This window comes from Rhagoletis pomonella, unplaced genomic scaffold (genome assembly GCF_013731165.1).
Source record: "Rhagoletis pomonella isolate Grant_MI unplaced genomic scaffold, Rhpom_1.0 Rhpom_scaffold_00007, whole genome shotgun sequence".
Classification (NCBI taxonomy): Eukaryota; Metazoa; Arthropoda; class Insecta; order Diptera; family Tephritidae; genus Rhagoletis; species Rhagoletis pomonella.
Window position 1 is genome coordinate 61,833,216 of NW_023458561.1, and position 17,480 is coordinate 61,850,695.

Here is a 17,480-nt window from a genome sequence, read left to right on the forward strand (position 1 = left end):
AAATAAAATAAAATAAAATAAAATAAAATAAAATAAAATGAAATGACATTAAATTAAATTAAATTAAATGGTGTTCAATTCTTTTAGAATACTGTAAGGCAGTAATTGGATTGGAAAAAGCCTTGACCACTATTTTCAATATGGCGGCGATTCCACAGCGCTCTAAAACGCAAAAATAAAGTTTTACATTATTGAGACTACATAGTCTTCCAGTATTCAAAAAGAACTAACAAGCGGTTTTGCATTGAAATGACTGTAAATATAAATGCAATAAATTGCAGGAAAAAAAATAAATTTTTTTATTTGCATTTTCTCTGCATTCAGATTAAAGTCACTCATAAGAATCAAGTTCCTATGCTAATGGCGCCACGTTCCGAAAAAGGTAGAGGCTTCTTCAATTTACTTTGCAGCTGATTTCGGCGGAGCGTATCCGCTAGTAGTTCCATAGGGGCATCACTAACGGAACGACACCAACAACAACACAAAGAAACCACCGTCCAACACATAGAATAGCTTTAATTTTAGCAACATACATACATACATACATACCACAACAAGTCCAAAAATCGCAAAACGGAAAACGGAAGTGGAGAAATATTTAAATGAATAAAATGAAGAGAAACTATTTTACGCATACATATACACACATACATATAATACAAGGAAAAAAAACAAAAACAATTGTAAACCTGTTATGCAGTTTAGAAATAGAAACTTCTGCAGTGAGAAGAGAATTTTTATCATAGAAAATTGAGAAGCGAAAAAATACAAATTTTAATGCATTCGTAATGTGAGCTTTAATTTATTTTTTTATAGCATATTTTAGTTAAAAAAAATGTTTTTAGCGGTATAAGAAAACAGTAAATTTATGTTAAGGAAATATATGTATATATGTGTTAGAGAAGTGTAGCTTATATTTACTTATTAAAGATAAAAACATCAACAAAATAAACTACATAATAAAGCCAACATGTGTAATAATTACCTAAGACTAAGGGCCCCTAAGTGCTTCAAAATGCCAAAAAAAAAAAACAAAGAGTCCTAGCAAATTTAGAGCTTTTAGCGCGGTTTAAGATTTTTTTCTAGTAAAACATATGTATGTACATATATGCAAACATACATATTTATTATTCTATTAGCGAATTTAGACATAGCAAATTATATTTGTGTAGGAGATAATGTGTGATTGTGCTTTTAATTGTAAAAGTATGCATGTATATTTAAGCGCCTATGCAAGCTCGTGAAGTGTTAAAATTGCTTCTTGCATTAGAAAAAAAAAATTTATAAAAATTTTAATGTAAATACTTGTACAAAATTTCAATATATATTTAGATAATATGCCACATATTTATATAAAAAATAAGTATAGATACCACTAGTCAAAAATATTTTTATTATTAAATTATGTATTTTTTTATTTTATTTTTATTTTATTTTTATTTTATTTTTAATTTTTTTTCCAGCGTTGTAGAAGTAGATTAAATGTTATTAGATAATTTAAATAAAGTTATATAAAAATTCAAATGGCTTAGCAAAGCTCATTGTTTTCAAATTTTGTTTAATTTAATTTTTTGGAAAGAACTCTCAGCTGTTTGTTAAAAAATGTTTAAAGCTGAGATCACCTGATGTTACCCTCTTCTTTACATCTATGAAGGATTTCTTCCATTCGACACGCCAAACACCAAATCAACCAAAAACCCCAATGACTTTCTTCAATATCCGTTTCAATTTCTTCCTTCTCGTAACTATCGGGTTTCTTACTAAATGAATATTAGAGCTAATCGGTATTGACTTAAGCTATGTTTACAATATAGCGCAAATTTATGTTTTCTTGATTTGGTTTTCGATTTATGATATATGATCTAATTTTTTACTAAATTTATTTGACAGATTTTACTAGACAAAATTATTTAATATCAGCATAATTTGACCTGAAATATGCTTAAATATACATATAAAAATCGATAACTCGAAATTAAATATATAAAATACAAAATGGTGCAGCTTTAATGGAATTTCAGAAAAAAAAAAAACTATGTAGCAAATTATGTATACAAGTAAATAATGTTTAGAATATTTATCAAACAAAAAACTCATATTTACTACGTACTGTCTAGTTAAATGTAAAGTTTAGGAAATATTAAATATTTAAAAACCCAAAAAACAAATATTTTAAAAAACGAAAATTTTTAAAATAAATAAATATAAATATACAATGAACATTCATATATGTATACATATGTATGTATACATTACACATGTTATAATTATTAGCTCGCCTTTTAATTTTTTCAGTCATTGTAAAAGTATTTATTATTTTTTAAATTCTAGCATTTGCCTGTTGGGTCTAAACTCCACATCCACACAACTTAAACTATCAAACTCTACATTAAATATCTATCGAGGTTCGAAGTTTCCCCACTCCCAGGAGACTAGTCTGCGGTCCGCTAAAAGAAGGACACCCACAGTGGATATGTTCCACTGTCCACTGTGCCGTCCTGCATCTACTACAGAGCCCATCATTTGTCAGAGGCAGTTCAAAGGCAGCTAGTATGTAGCCGAGCATGCATCGTCTTAAGGGATAGGAGAAACTGGTTCGCCTTTGCATCATGTACAGGTCGAGCTCCCTTTTAATCACTTGGAGGGAAATCGGCACTTCCTCTGTTAGCATGATTTTCGACAGATCACCTTCTTTGGCAAGCCTGTCGGCCTTCTCGTTGCCCTTAACCCCAGTGAAGAAGTGGTCCAACAGCTTATCGGATTTCTTGAGTTTTAGTTCCGCGCAGATCACTGCCGGCCCTTCACCTTTCTCCATTTTCGACCAGCCAGCATTCCTACAGCCCAGCATCTTTTGGCATGCACAGAATGCCACTGATGCCCTCTCCTCCACGATAGCTTGCTTTCGAGTACTACTCCAAGGTACTTGGTGATTTACTTCATCTTGGACGTCACCCCATCCAGCTTTGACTTATGCCAGTGAGGCAACTTGTATTTTCTGGCGAGGAGTACCAGATCTGTTCTTTCTGCATTAATACTAAGCCCCACTTAGGTTGCCTAAAAATGTACATACATATATCCCGTAGTTCTTGGGCATAAGTGAGCTGTTTTTGGACAGACACTTCCCCCTCAACTATGACAGAGATATCATCCGCATATGCAGTATTCTATTTACCAGCAGCTAACATAGTAGCGGCGATAATACGCCCCTCCCCTTGTGATGTGCTTCTATTTATTTGTTTGGTGGTATCGTGCCTACCCCACGGCGACGAAACACTTCTGCAACATACTGCTTATGCTGGTGCTCACTATCGTCGTCATTCCATCTAAAATGAAGCTAGCCATTGCCATAAGACATTGCTATTCTCTAGAGAGCCGGTTAAAAAAGAAACAATTAGTAAAATAGTTTCTAAGAATTAAGTGAAATAAAAACTTTTTATTTTTAAAACAATAAAATCTAAGCATTACAAAAAATTTAAATAAAAAAAATAAATTATAAAAACCAAATTTCTGAAAATTAAACGAACTTTAAAGAATTATTTTTTCTTTTTAAATTATTAAACTCGAAAAAATAAATTAAAAAAAGGAGAAAAATTAAAAATAAAAAAGAAGAAAAATATATAAGCTTCGGAAAACTAAACCAAATAAAAAAAAACTTCCTTTTCAAAAAAAATAAAATAAATGATAAAAAATAAAAATAAAAAAAGTATTTCTGAAGATTAAATTAAGCTTTAAAAATGCATTTTTTTTCTTTCTTTTTAAAACATCAAAATCTTAATATCAAAAGAAAATTAAAAATTCCGCTGCCAGAGGAATCGAACCTCGCATCATTCGAATGACACGCCAGTGCTTTGCTCACTCGGCCAATGCAACCAGCGAGAGCAAAGTGATATACATATCGCACACCTAGATCTAATCGTCGATATTTTTACAAAACCGTCCATCGCCCAATTGCAAAACCGCCTATCTTACGGCACTCAAATTTTACAGGAGAGCGAAAAAAACGGATTTTCTTTGAAGGCGTTGCTTTGAAAGGCAGTATTTTCTCTTCTAGCTATTATTTTACAAATCTGTTGTTTTAATAACGATTTTACCGATTTTCATGCATGGTTACCAAATCTCATTTTTTCCACAACGGCGATTCAGGCGGTTTTGCAGCTGGTGGATGTGCGGTTTTGCAAAAACATCGACGAAATGTTTTTTTCGTCATGAATCATAATTATACATATTAACTAACTACTGTTATTTATTACCTATTTTTGAATTAATTGCGTTGAATCTGTACGATCCACAAGCAGTTAATTTTCCCTCTCTGAGTTTTGAGTTAGCTCACTTTAGATCTGTGATGCGTGCTTTCTGTCAAAAAAGCTTTTTACCATAAAAGTTGACAAGAAAGCTTTTTTTGCGAGAATTTCTTACCAGAATAAAGCAAATCTTTCAAGCTACTTACATTTGTTGGCTACTTTGCCTTTCAAATGACTTTCAACTGTCTTAACCAGAATTGTCCGGTATATGTTTACGGCAAAGTAAAAATAGTAGGCGGGAAGTTATGCCGTGAACTCTCCAACCATTTACAATTGTCCTTCAAAGGGCGAATTTCTTTAGATCAGAGTCAATAATTTGAAGCTCTTGAGGACTGTAGGTCAGGGGTCAATATATATATTTTTTTTTATCACAATTTTGTGTCCTTTTAAAACTCTATTAATTTGAATATACACCTGTGGTCAGCTGATTAAATTAAGTGACATCTTGACCAGTTATGGTTATTTTTCTTTTATTTATTAAATGTTTATAATTTTTTTTATAAAAGTCCTGCACATAACATAAACAGCACCACATCCACATAAATCCACATTTCAAACTTCTTACAAAAATTATAAAAATTGAACAAACTTTAACACTTACCACCCAAAAATTTTAAACTTTTTATTAAATATTTTTAGAAAAATTTTAGTACAATTTTGAAGACGCTTGAAAATCGCGTGGATTTTTAATTATTTTTTTATTTTGCTGACGGTGCTTGGTATTTTCTTCAACTTTAACAATTATACCCAAAAATTTTTAACAATTTATTTAAAATTTTTCAGAAAAATTTTAGGTATGCAGTTTTATAGCCCATTAAATTTTAGTATAAAGTGCAAATTTCAAGGCGCTTTAAAATCGCATTGATGTTGAATAATTTTTTTTTTGTCAGACGGTGCTAAGCATTTTTTTCAGTATATTTAAAAGTAACTAAAAACTATAAAACTGAATACCTAAAAATTTTTGGGTGTAATGGTTAAAGTTTTTTTAATTTTTATAAATTTTGTACGAAGTTTGAAATGCGGATTTATGTGATGCTGGTTATGTAATGTGCTAAATTTGTATAAAAAAAAGTATAAACATTACATATTCAAAAGAAAAATGCCAAAACTGGTCAAAATATCACTTAACTTAATCAGCCGACCACAAGTGCATAACTGAAATATATGTAAATACACTTACAAACATATGTGCATATGTACAAGAAACTATCTACATACATAGGTATATAGTATCGACGTGGTCCATAAAAATAACTAGACAATGTGTACATACATAGTAGATACGTATTTTAATGCTAGTACTGTAGTGTAGGGTATTGCATTTAGTTTTTAGAATTTATTTCAAATGGAAAAATAAACATTTTTGAAAACATATTTCATATGCAAGCATACACCATTCAACGCATGCCTATGTATGTATGTAGATACGCTCAGGGTGTAAAAATGTATATATGTATGTGTGCGTACGTGTGATTGTATGCATTTGCTATGAAATAGAACACCACAGTAGGAGTTAACATTAATTATAATAAATTATAATGAAATATATAAAATAAATATAAAACTAAAAGATATTAGTTTAAATATATTCGAGAAACTCCATATATATATATATATGTACATACATATACAAACATATACACATAGGCATCTATTTACATACATGCGCATAGTAAAAAAAAAAAACTTCAATAAAAAATATAGAAATCTAGGCGTTTAAAAAATACTTACAAGATAAAAAATCGCTTATTTTATTAATCTTAATAAAACAATTTTTTAGTATTTTGCTGACCAAATAGAGCTTTTATCCTGTTCGCATCGGTAAAAAATATGTAGCAACAGCCCCTGGCAAAACTTTTTAAAGCTTTATGTAAATTCCACATATGCGCTCAAAAGTTAAATATATAGAGAAAGCTTATGTCTATGAAGTGGCAAACTCTGGTTTGCATGCCTATTCTGAACGTTACGAAGATTATGTAACCGCAAAATTTAAAAATTCTATTAACAAAACCTGAAACTGGGATTTTATTTAACTCCCACAAAATTATAGTTACCAGGGCAAAACAAACCTATTAATATGTATGGAGCTTCGAAGCTTTTTCCTTTCGTTCGACTTTGTTTAGGGCCGAGACCTTCTAGATGACTTTTGAGTTTATACGACAGGGACTACCTGAGAGAGCGCATCTATGCATATCATAGCAAAGGCACGAGTTCTCAGCTTTTGAATGCTCTTATCTATAATACTCAGGCGACTGGCACAAAATAAGAGCACTAGCTGGCCAAAACTAGTCTAGAGCTATAGCCCTAAGCTTAAAAAAGCTTCTCCTGCGGGATATGATTGTTCGTGACACATATAAAACAATAACGTCCAAATCATATGCCGGAGGCTTTCAAAGCTTTCTATAGGTGTTGCGCACAGAATCAAAGCTCTTATCTGATCGTCACTTATATAAAATCCATCAATAAAAGAAATATTTACACATTGAATACTTGAAGCATATTTTCTATTAATTTTTTAAGTTTCTGAAAAGAAAAAAATACAGTGCCGGACAAAAGTATTGGCACAGAGAATTTTTCGCAATATATGCAAAGTTTTTTATTCTAATTTATTTTCAATATTTTTTAATAAAACTATAGTTCGTACTTCACGAAAAAAACATAAAAACAAAATCTCTAAACTTTGTGCAAAACTCAGGAAAATTCAATAAATTTGCATACTAATTTGCAACTTCTTATTCAGATTTTCTAGAGAAATTCTAAGTATGTAGTTTTATAGCCCAACTAATTTTAATATAACAAAGTGCAAGTTTGAAGTATCTAAAAAATTGCGTTGATTTTTGGACATGCAAATTTATTGAATTTTCCTGAGTTTTGCACAAAATTTAGAGAATTAGCTTTTATGTTTTTTGGTGTAGGACGAACTATATATTTATAAAAAATTTCGAAAATAAATTACAATAAAAAACTTTTCAGATATTGCGAAAAATTCTCTGTGCCAATACTTTTGTCCGGCACTGTATATTACAAACAATTCTCATATGTGTCAACTGTTAAAGCCGATTAACAAGCAATTCCATTGCGTGAACTGGTAAAAAATTGCAATGCTTTCCGAACTCAATAATTCACAAAAGTTTTCATTAGCTCAATACTTTACTTGGAACAACAAATAATTTAGTCAAAAATCTTCTGGCCATTTTTATCAGCAGTTAAATTTTATTAGAAATCTATTTTATTTATGTACTTAAAAAGAGTGCTATATAGTTGTTTACGTAGTGTAATCATTGCACTTTATGCGCTTTTGTAATTGTAGAGCATTGCGCGCCGAGTCCAAATAAAATATGCATATCGTCATTTAAAGTACAAAACCGCGTATCGTGATTCTGCAAAACCGCGTAACTGGCAATTTGCTGCCAAAAAATTGGGTTTGCTCACACAATATGCTCTTGGCTCAATCCTTATCCATTCGTCCTGAAATATACTAGCCAGAAATGCGATTGCTTTATAAAAAAAGAGAACCATTTCGAAATACGAGTGTTTTTACTCTCTTGAAAATAATTTACATAATTCACATAGGCGGTTTTGCATTATCTTGATACGCGGTTTTGCATTTTGTTGATACGCGGTTTTGCACTTTAAACGACGATATATACATCTAATCGTAAGTAGCGTTAAATAGCCTGACAATTAGGGAAATACATACATATGTACATATATATAAATAAATTATATACACATATACCATGTAATATTTAAATATACTACTTGCAAATATACTTAATGTAAAAAAGATATACATACATACATAGCTGCATTTGTTAAATAAAGGTTTATGCGACTTAGAAAATTTTTTCCAGTTTAGCCTAGTTGTAATAGCAAACATTTTATGAAAAAAACTCGATTAAATATTCATAAAATTTAAAACTTTGTTTATTACCTTTAAAATGACTCTAACTGTAGAATAAGAAATTGTTAACTCAGTAAAATGGTTTTGGCATAATTCGTGGCTTTTAATTTTGTAAATGTAAGCAATTGCCTCAAATATTGATTGCTTTTGCTGTACTATTTCTGCTGTTGTCTATGTCGATAAATAATTTATTAAAAATTTAGTAATTGTTAAATTGTTTAAGTAATTTTAAATGTTAAAGAATACAAATAAGAACAAATACATCAGTAACTAAAACAGTCTCGCTCGTGTTGCATCTTTTAATTATAAAAATATCAATGTAAGTATAATTCGCTGCAGAAGTATATGTATATTTATACTGACTTAGCCATCAGCAAACTCCAAGCCATATTCATTTTTTAAAACCAGCTGTACAAAGGGTCCCATCAAGCTGATAAAAGTAAGTACACGATTCCGACTGAGTCCTGCTTGCGCTAACAATTCGGCTGTGCGACATGGATGTATTGCAATATATGGTCTGCGTAAAACTGGATGATCCAATTGGGTCATAATATTCAGCATATCTTCATTAGTTGTATGACCAGTAGCATGTGCACTACCCGCATTACCGACATAGCCACGAAAGATGCGCCAAGCATCTTCGAGATTCATTAAGCCGCCATCTAAGGTATGACTTATAGTTAGTTCGGTTCATAACATACGTTCATAAGCATACTAACCACTACGGTAGATGCGAAAATATAGCACAGGAACTTGATATGAAATACTATAGACGATATGATATTCGATTTGCAATAGGTCTTTGGTTGATGGAGCCACAGTAGCAGAGTCATATTTTAGAGGGGATTGATTTTCTCCCAAAGGATCTGCATAACTATTTGAGTCAATAGTATTTGGTATTTTTTGTTGGTATCGTAGATAAGTGTTACCGTCTTCGTCATCCTACAGAGTAATAAGAAATTAATTTGAGTTACAACCATTTAGAAAATGTACGAGACATGCACCCTTTTGCACAAAGTCCATATGTCACCCAGGCGTTCTGATATCTTTTGGAACTCTATAGCTTCCTGCAGAAATTCTTCCCAAGTCAATGTGACGGTGGACATCGCCAAGTTGTATTCAACATCAGGTTAAAATTAATATTTATTACCTAACCTAAAAATAAAAATTAAATTGTTTGAGCTAAGTAAATCATACAAATTTCAGATAAGCACAGTTATCAATTACAATTAAAGTAAATGAAAAAAAATTAAATTGAAAAATAAAAATAATAATAATTTAATAAATTAAAATAAAATTAAACACACTGAAATGAAATGAAATAAAACAAAAAAAGACGAAATAAAATAACATATAACAAAATCAACCTTTTCGTAAATTCCATGTGAATAAATCTTTCCCATTATTAAAAAGGTAAAACAAAAACAAATTGAGAAAATTTGTTTTGTTCCGCTTTATAATTTTTGGGAATATCTGCTCTCATGGAATTCCCGATGAGGCTGAATAAAATAAAATTAAATGAAATTAAACAAAATTAAGTACACCAAACCAAACCAAAACTTAAAAACTCTAAACTGAAAAGCCTTTCAGTCGCCTTTTACGACAAGCAGGCCACACTGTGAGCATATTCTGAGTTGTCTAAGTGACATATCCCTGCTCACAGGGACTTCAGATGCTTTGTCAACTTACATAGGAATACAGTTTTTTTGAACTTATGGTTTAATTCGATTTGTTTAAATGTAATAAATGACCCTATCCCCTGGAGAAAAAATATTGACATATTAATTTTATAAGTCATATTTTAAACATTTATTTACTTAAATTGTTGCTATAATTGTCATTGACATTATTTAATCTAAACGATATGTTTTTAAACATATGTAGTTTTATCTCTATTTCAAGCGCCCAGAAAACGCCATAAACATAAACACTAATGGGTCGATTATGAATAGCAACGCAACCTCAGTTGAGTTGCCGAAGCGCAACGTCACTGAAATGAAAATGTGTATTATGAACAGCAGCTATAGTTAAATGCTACAAAGTTGAAGATAATCGAGTTTTGATATGATTAAGCCGTGGAAACAGATGAAAAAAATAAATAAATAAAATTTCAAAATCAAAACTTCTGCGGCAACCACAAAAGTGCAGTTACCAATAAGGCAATTCGGTTGCCAGCTTTCAGTTGCCAGTTGCCATCTGTAATACAATTTCAGTCACTGGCAACGCAACTGAAGTTTCGTTGCCATCAGTAATCGACCCATAAATTTAAAGCTTATAAAGAGAAAAGCGTAGCGAATATATGAAATGCACAGCAGGTTCTGCATTAAAATACTTTTCAATGAATTGGGGAAAAATGCATTAAATGACATATCATATTGCAGCTGGCAAGTAAATAACGAAAACAACTTAAAGTGCATTGTAGCAGCAGGAGGTGATTCATTGAATATCCATTTGTTATGAATAGCTCATAGACCCATAACTTGCTATCATCGGCATAAGCAGTTACTACAAATACTTTATCTAGTTTTTTATAAATTTGCAATGTCGTATTTTTATCCCCTGTATCATTCTTTCAATTGCCATTAAGTACGCTTAACGAAGCTCATAAAAGTCCTTTCATTCTAATCATCATTGCTCTCTTACTCCGGCACTTCTTCGTCTTGCACATTTTCTGTTCTACGTATCTGCACTACTGTTACCATTGCTGCTTTGTCATCGAATTTGCATGTAACAGTCACTTCACTTAATTGAAAGGTGAATATCTGAGAACCATATTTAGTGCGTAGATACACGGAACGTGGGTCTGCTTCCAATATATCAATGATACATTGTCGGTGCACTTGTAGCTCCTGTAATTGTGACTCGGCACGCTCATTGAAGCAAACTTTCAGACGGTGACTGCCTGCTACCCAATTGGGGACCTTAACGGCATTTAATGGTGGTGAAGGGTTATTGATAATATTAGGTGGCGTCGTGTTGAGATGAGGTCCGATATTACCACCGCCACCGGCATCATCACTGCTACTATTACTGCCACCTGTCGCGCCTGCTGCCAACAATTCAAGTTCCGACTCCTCACCATCTGGTTCCTGACGAGAATCGTAAAAATCCAGGGTTTCCAATGGCCCAACAGATACGCGGCCTACACGTGTGAATTATAAAAATGTTAAATACCTTAATTATAATAATATATAAGCATACCTGTGTCCAATGGCTGCATTGGCGAATCATAAAACGGAATGTATGGTTTAATGTCTAACAATGGTGTACCATCCACCATGTCGGTACCAAAGAATGTAATCGATGCACCGTCGACCTTTTCAATTTCCACTAAGGACAAACCTATTGGACAGGGACGATGCGGAGATCGAGTTGAGAATACACCCACCCGTTCTCCACCCAAGCGCGGCGGGGCGACCTTGGCCTTTGGGTGTGCATTGTTTTTGTGAAAATGATAGATTAGCCACATGTGGGAATATTCTTCCAATCCTTCTAGCGCGTGCTCAGGATTTGTAAATGTATCGGCATTTAATTCAACAATACCTCGCAGGCGACCGCCCACACTCGACTGTCGCGGCACTGCACGCTTTTCTGGAAATGCAGTGCGTATTACACCAATTTGCTGCCAACGCACACCTCCATACGCCTCCGCATTAGAATCCTGAAACGAGTAGACGGTTAAAAATATTTGAAGAATTTCGTCAAACAGGAGTCATTTACATCAGCGTGCGGATTCTGCTTTGGCGCAACATTGCTGTTCCGTGTATTCTCCTCAGCAGTTTGTCGACGACAGCCTTCGCAACGAAACTCCCGCAGCATACGCGCAACACCATCAATATCCTTTCTCTGAACATGCTGCAAATTGCGAACTTGTTGTCTGAAATTTTGCATAAATATGTATAAGGGGAAATAAGAAAATAAGAGTTTAGTCTTTCTACCTCAATTTGTTTATTTCATTGCGTGCGATGGTCAATTGATTTTGTAACGCCAGCACTTCGTTCTCCAACATGCCTTTTGCAATAGTAACCCACAATTATGTTCTTTACAGTATATTTACTTGCGACGGTAGATAAAATTTTTACAAACTGTCTACGAATATTTAATAAAATGAAAAATCTCTATTTTTCCGCAATTTCTGACACAACATAAACAGAAAAGTATTGGACACTTTACCACAGAGAACGTAAAAAATCTACGCTCTCTGTTTGCCGGCGACCAATGTTGCAAACCCCAGCAGCATTAACCTCACGACTATGCCTTGGTTGCCTTGTACATATTTTATTTTCTAGACGTTGCCTGGGTAAAAGATTGTCGTATGTTGGTTTCGGCAGGTTGTGGGAAATCGCCATTGAAGTTTGGAATGCAATTTCTCAAAAACGCGAAGATAGATATTCTCCAAAGTCTCTGAAAATGTTACTAGTTCACAAAATTCTTAAATTATTTAATTTTTAATGTTTAATGTTAATTAGCTTTGAGTTTATGAAGGTTTTTCTTTAGTAAAATTTTGTCGTAAGCGTCATTTGTCGACAATTTGGCAGCCACTTTGTATGAAATACGACAAAATGTGATCAAAAGTTCTACTAAATTAGCGACACTTTTTACTCAATATCTCCGAAACTAAAGAAGATATCCAAAAATGGAGAACGTGATTTTTAAGATATTGATTAGTTTAATATGGCTGCATTACTAACTAAATTATAGAAAAAAATTGTAGTCAATATCTCGGAAACTAAAGGAGATATCTGAAAACTTATAACATCAATCGGAAGACCTTACATCAAAATATATAACTGCATCTAGAACTAAAAATCGTCAAAATGGCGCTTACGACAATCTTTTACCCAGGCGACGTATTGTACAAGAGGAATAACGATCATTTCCCATATTTAAAAAATTCGCCATGTCATTTGAAAAATTTATATTTCTCAACTTCTTTTGAAACCGGGTAGCACCCTTTGTTTCTGTATCAAGTATCCGGTTCTGCTTGTAATCACTGCTGTTTGTTCTAAATGCACTACGATTTAGTAATGGGCGAATCCGAGATGTTTAAACGATCAAGCGAATCGCCTTCGTTGCATAATTACAATCGAGTCAATGGCCCGTAGTCATAGTCAAAATAAAGTCGACTTTAAAGTTAGTTGCAGCTTTTTGACATAATTTTCAATGGGATATCTGTCAAAAAAGCTGCAACTAACTTTAAAGTCGACTTTATTTTGACTATGACTACGGGCCAATGTGTTGCATATTGTGTATCTCAACGGTGGAGAAAAAATTTGTAGTGGTTAATTAGCTTGATCAATATTTTAAATCAATTTAGCTATTTTTTCAATTTTTGTGCTGGTGACGAAGTGTGTGGTCTATGTGTTTTGACAGCCGTTATCGATGAAAATTATTGATCACGATGAAAATTATGAATCACCTACGAATGAAGTGATTCACTCTCAATATTTTGTATGGCAAATTACGTGATTCGGTTCGTAACTGGGGCGCCAATCACGAATGACAGAGCAAATTACGAATGGGACAGCGAATCACTTGGCGTGGAAACGTCGTTTTACACTAGACTATTTTCGAGTGGCTATTCGTCGAGAGAAAACATCGAGTTCAATCGAGGCAATCGACTAAAACATCTCGAACTCGCCCATCACAAGTTCAATTGCAACAAAAAGAAATCAAATTTATCAACGATTTCGGAGTTATCACCATAAAAAGTAAACGAGTCTCCTGTTTGGACATTGTACCATTGGGCCAATTAAGTAGGCATCTTATTTCTCGGTTAATTTTGGGTTAATTTATCAATTGAAAATATGAGAATTAACGGGTAAGTGCGATCGTTTTCAAACAAAACATAATTTTAGTTTTTGTTTATATGAATATTTAGAAAACTGCGTGGAAAGACAATTTTCATAACTGGCGCATCCAGAGGAATTGGAAAAGCAATAGCCTTAAAGGCAGCACGAGATGGTGCGAACATAGTGGTAGCTGCAAAAACCTTCAAACCTCATCCAAAGTTACCTGGCACAATTTATAGCGCGGCAAAAGAAAGTAAGTGCCTACAATGCGATCAAAAATATATATACATACATACATACATATCCATACACCTCCAAACCATACCATGTTAAGTCACCTTAGAGTCAGACTTAACATAGTATGGTATGGAGGCGTCCATATGTAATAATCTAAAAATTTAAAATTTTCGCAATGCAGTCGAAAATGAGGGTGGCAAGGCGTTGGCGTGTATTGTGGACGTACGCGACGAAGAGGAAGTGCGCAAAGCTGTACAGGCGGCAGTGGATGTGTTCGGTGGTATTGATATTTTAATTAATAATGCCAGTGCTATTTCTTTAACGCCAACACTGGAAACAGATATGAAGCGATACGACTTGATGCATGATATAAATACGAGGGGCACATTTTTGGTGTAAGGTTATAAGAAAACTGGGTATCTTTACATTTAATTATAATACTTCAATTATAGATCAAAGGCATGTCTACCACATTTGCTGAAGAGCAAGCATGGACATATTTTAAATATTTCACCACCACTTGTGATGGCACCTCATTGGTTTAGTAATCATGTAGCCTATAATATGGCAAAATATGGCATGTCAATGTGTGTACTGGGTATGGCTGAGGAGTTTAAAGACAAAGGCCTTGCAGTAAATGCATTATGGCCACGTACCGCAATCTATACAGAGGCCCTGAAAATGTTACAAGGAGTTGAAGCTGCTCAATATTCTCGTACAACTGAAATAATGGCTGATGCAGCGTATGCAATACTTTGTAGAGATCCTAATACTTGTACCGGCAATTTCTTCATCGATGAGGAGGTACTAATCGAAGAAGGTGTGGAAGACCTTAAACGATATACGTGCTTTCCCGAAAATGCAGATAAACTAATGTCGGATTTCTTTCTGCCCGATAAATACTTCTCAAAGCTATAAAATTTAACATATATTTTTTTAAACCTAAAGAGGTACTTTTAATTCACTTTTAAATTTTATTCTATTAGGGGTATTCAGTGATATTTTGTAGTGTCTTAAATTTGTCTTCAATTAAGTTATATAAAATTGTCTAATACATACCTATGTATTTCTTTTATTTTTTAGCCTCTAGATATATCTAGATATATATATGTAAATATGAGTCTGTATGTGTGGAAAATTTTTCACATACGTACATATACAAAATTCCATATGAATATGCAAATACATATATACACTTATAAGTACATTATTAAAAATGTGTTGTTGATCATCAGAACTTAATATGCAACTGCACTTTGTACTGTTTACAGCAACAACTATTTAGTTAGTATACCTGTTCAGTTGGGTTTGATGAACGGTTAAGTGTGGATATATTTTTAGACAGCAATATGCCAAACGTTGGGTAAAGAAGCATTTATGTAACTATAGTCTAATAAAGTTTTTGTCGTATATTTGTTTATTTTGCTTAGAGCTTTATGTGGGAAAACAGTATTTATCACTGGAGCCTCTAGAGGTATCGGAAAAGCTATTGCACTTAGGGCTGCACGCGATGGTGCGAACATTGTAGTAGCTGCAAAAACAGCTGATCCACATCCAAAACTACCAGGAACCATTTATACAGCTGCAGAGGAAAGTGAGTGCTTGCGACATTCTTCTAAACTACTTCTGCTCACTAAATTTTTAACTATTAATCAACACATTTTTATATACATATATACTTGTACCTACATATACATGCAGTTGAAAAGGCCGGCGGTAAAGCATTAGCATGCATAGTTGACGTTCGTGATGAAATGCAAGTGCGATCGGCAGTCCAGAAAGCAGTTGAAAAATTCGGTGGCATTGATATTTTGATCAACAATGCAAGTGCAATATAAGTGACCCGGACCTTGAAAACCGACATGAAGAGCTATGACCTAATGAACAACATTAACAGCAGGGGTACATTTTTGGTGTGAGTCAACCACTGAAAAATCATGAATAAGAAAAAAAAATCTCTAAATATTTCTTACAGATCAAAAGAGTGCCTTCCTTTTATATTAAAAAGTAAGCATCCACACATTTTGAATATATCGCCACCTCTTATACTTCATCCACGTTGGTTTGCATCAAATGTTGCCTATACCATAGCCAAGTATGGCATGTCAATGTGCGTCCTAGGCATGGCTCAAGAGTTCAAAGCACAAGGAGTAGCAGTAAATGCTTTATGGCCACGCACAATTGTTTACACCGCAGCCATTGAAATGTTACGTGGCGCTGACGGCGCCAAATATTCTCGGAAGCCCGACATAATGGCCGATGCGGCATATGAAATACTTCGACGCGATCCGAAAACATGCACTGGCAATTTTTTGATCGACGAGGAAGTGCTAACTGAAGCCGGCGTAGAGGATTTCACACATTACGCATGTTATCCCGAAAACGCCAAAAAGCTAGAACTGGACGAATTTTTACCAGATAAATACTATAAAACTAAGCTGTAATTGTTTTTGAACTTAATAAGTGGGGGAAAATATTTAATAAAATAAATTATGACCTTACAATTATGTTTGTGTACCTGTGCATGGAAGAGAAATGGTTGTTTAGGTTTCCGGTGGCAGCCATATTAGAGAAGTTAATAAGAGATCGGTACAATTTATGCGTCTAGGTACAATAAATTCGTATTGTTATTTTTTGAGTGGCAACGTCGTGGTTGGAATGACTGGTTGATTTTGACAACTGTGAACTTCTAGTAAGAAAAAGAAGAAGCGAAGTTTAACAATTTGCTGGTCATCTGTGGAATCTTGTTTTCTCTGGGTAATTGTTTAGATCTAGGCATTTTTGCACAAAAATCGTCAGTAATTTAATTCAAGCTTAACTTATAAACAGATAAATACTTATTAAATTTTGCAGTTTCTTAATTAGTGCACGTAAAACTTGAAAAATGTCGCGTGGTAGTTCAGCCGGCTTTGACAGACATATAACAATTTTCTCACCCGAGGGTCGCCTTTACCAAGTCGGTACGCAAAAATTTCTCAAATATTGCCGATAAATATTTTTATATCCACATCAATATTTGATATCCAATTACTCTTCCTAATAGAATACGCTTTCAAATCCATTGACCATGAAGGCCTTACATCAGTGGCGCTGAAAGGCAAAGATTGCGCTGTTTTGGCCACACAAAAAAAGGTTGCTGAGAAGCTTATTGATCCAGAAACAGTCACTCACTTATTTCGTATTACCAAAAATGTTGGCTGCGTAATGACTGGGCGCATTGGTAAGTTTATAAACAAAAGAAAAAAA

The 17,480-nt window shown here is 33.5% G+C and overlaps 6 protein-coding genes across 9 annotated transcripts in view; 4 read left to right on the plus strand and 2 right to left on the minus strand.

Annotated features, from left to right (window-relative positions):
- Positions 1–784, plus strand: part of LOC118743264 (diacylglycerol kinase 1) — a gene marked incomplete at its 5' end in the record, with an annotated part of 152,188 nt that extends 151,404 nt beyond the window's left edge. The window contains 1 exon segment of the mRNA XM_036475837.1: positions 325–784. Within this exon segment, the coding sequence (XP_036331730.1) occupies positions 325–414 (90 nt within the window). The 3' untranslated portion in view covers positions 415–784.
- A 7,503-nt stretch (positions 785–8,287) lies between these two features.
- LOC118743279 (ubiquitin-like-conjugating enzyme ATG10) lies at positions 8,288–16,843 on the minus strand. Its single transcript, XM_036475864.1, has 4 exons — positions 16,753–16,843; positions 9,210–9,360; positions 8,925–9,147; positions 8,288–8,867 (listed from the first exon to the last, which is right to left on the minus strand). Exons 2-4 carry the CDS (start codon positions 9,309–9,311, stop codon positions 8,569–8,571), a joined length of 624 nt encoding a protein of 207 aa, XP_036331757.1. The 5' UTR covers positions 9,312–9,360; positions 16,753–16,843; the 3' UTR covers positions 8,288–8,568.
- On the minus strand, positions 9,987–12,392 carry LOC118743271. The gene is made up of 4 exons (XM_036475850.1): positions 12,144–12,392; positions 11,926–12,082; positions 11,407–11,866; positions 9,987–11,347 (listed from the first exon to the last, which is right to left on the minus strand). Exons 1-4 carry the CDS (start codon positions 12,212–12,214, stop codon positions 10,845–10,847), a joined length of 1,191 nt encoding a protein of 396 aa, XP_036331743.1. The 5' UTR covers positions 12,215–12,392; the 3' UTR covers positions 9,987–10,844.
- Positions 13,488–15,159, plus strand: LOC118743276 (hydroxysteroid dehydrogenase-like protein 2). The gene is made up of 4 exons (XM_036475858.1): positions 13,488–14,026; positions 14,087–14,250; positions 14,416–14,629; positions 14,687–15,159. Exons 1-4 carry the CDS (start codon positions 14,013–14,015, stop codon positions 15,150–15,152), a joined length of 858 nt encoding a protein of 285 aa, XP_036331751.1. The 5' UTR covers positions 13,488–14,012; the 3' UTR covers positions 15,153–15,159.
- On the plus strand, positions 15,360–16,745 carry LOC118743275 (hydroxysteroid dehydrogenase-like protein 2). Its single transcript, XM_036475856.1, is given in 4 exon segments — positions 15,360–15,597; positions 15,665–15,828; positions 15,936–16,149; positions 16,210–16,745. Coding segments are annotated over 4 exon segments (861 nt in total). The 5' UTR covers positions 15,360–15,583; the 3' UTR covers positions 16,679–16,745.
- A 33-nt stretch (positions 16,844–16,876) lies between the features above and the next one.
- Positions 16,877–17,480, plus strand: part of LOC118743278 (proteasome subunit alpha type-6) — a 70,077-nt gene continuing 69,473 nt past the window's right edge. For 2 of the 4 annotated variants that reach the window (XM_036475863.1, XM_036475860.1), the window contains exons 1-3: positions 16,877–16,991; positions 17,088–17,194; positions 17,278–17,454. In XM_036475863.1, coding sequence (XP_036331756.1) covers positions 17,119–17,194; positions 17,278–17,454 — 253 coding nt within the window. In that variant the 5' untranslated portion in view covers positions 16,877–16,991; positions 17,088–17,118. Of the gene's footprint in view, positions 17,029–17,087; positions 17,195–17,277; positions 17,455–17,480 lie in introns of all 4 variants that reach the window. The other 2 variants (XM_036475862.1, XM_036475861.1) reach the window with 2 other exon arrangements.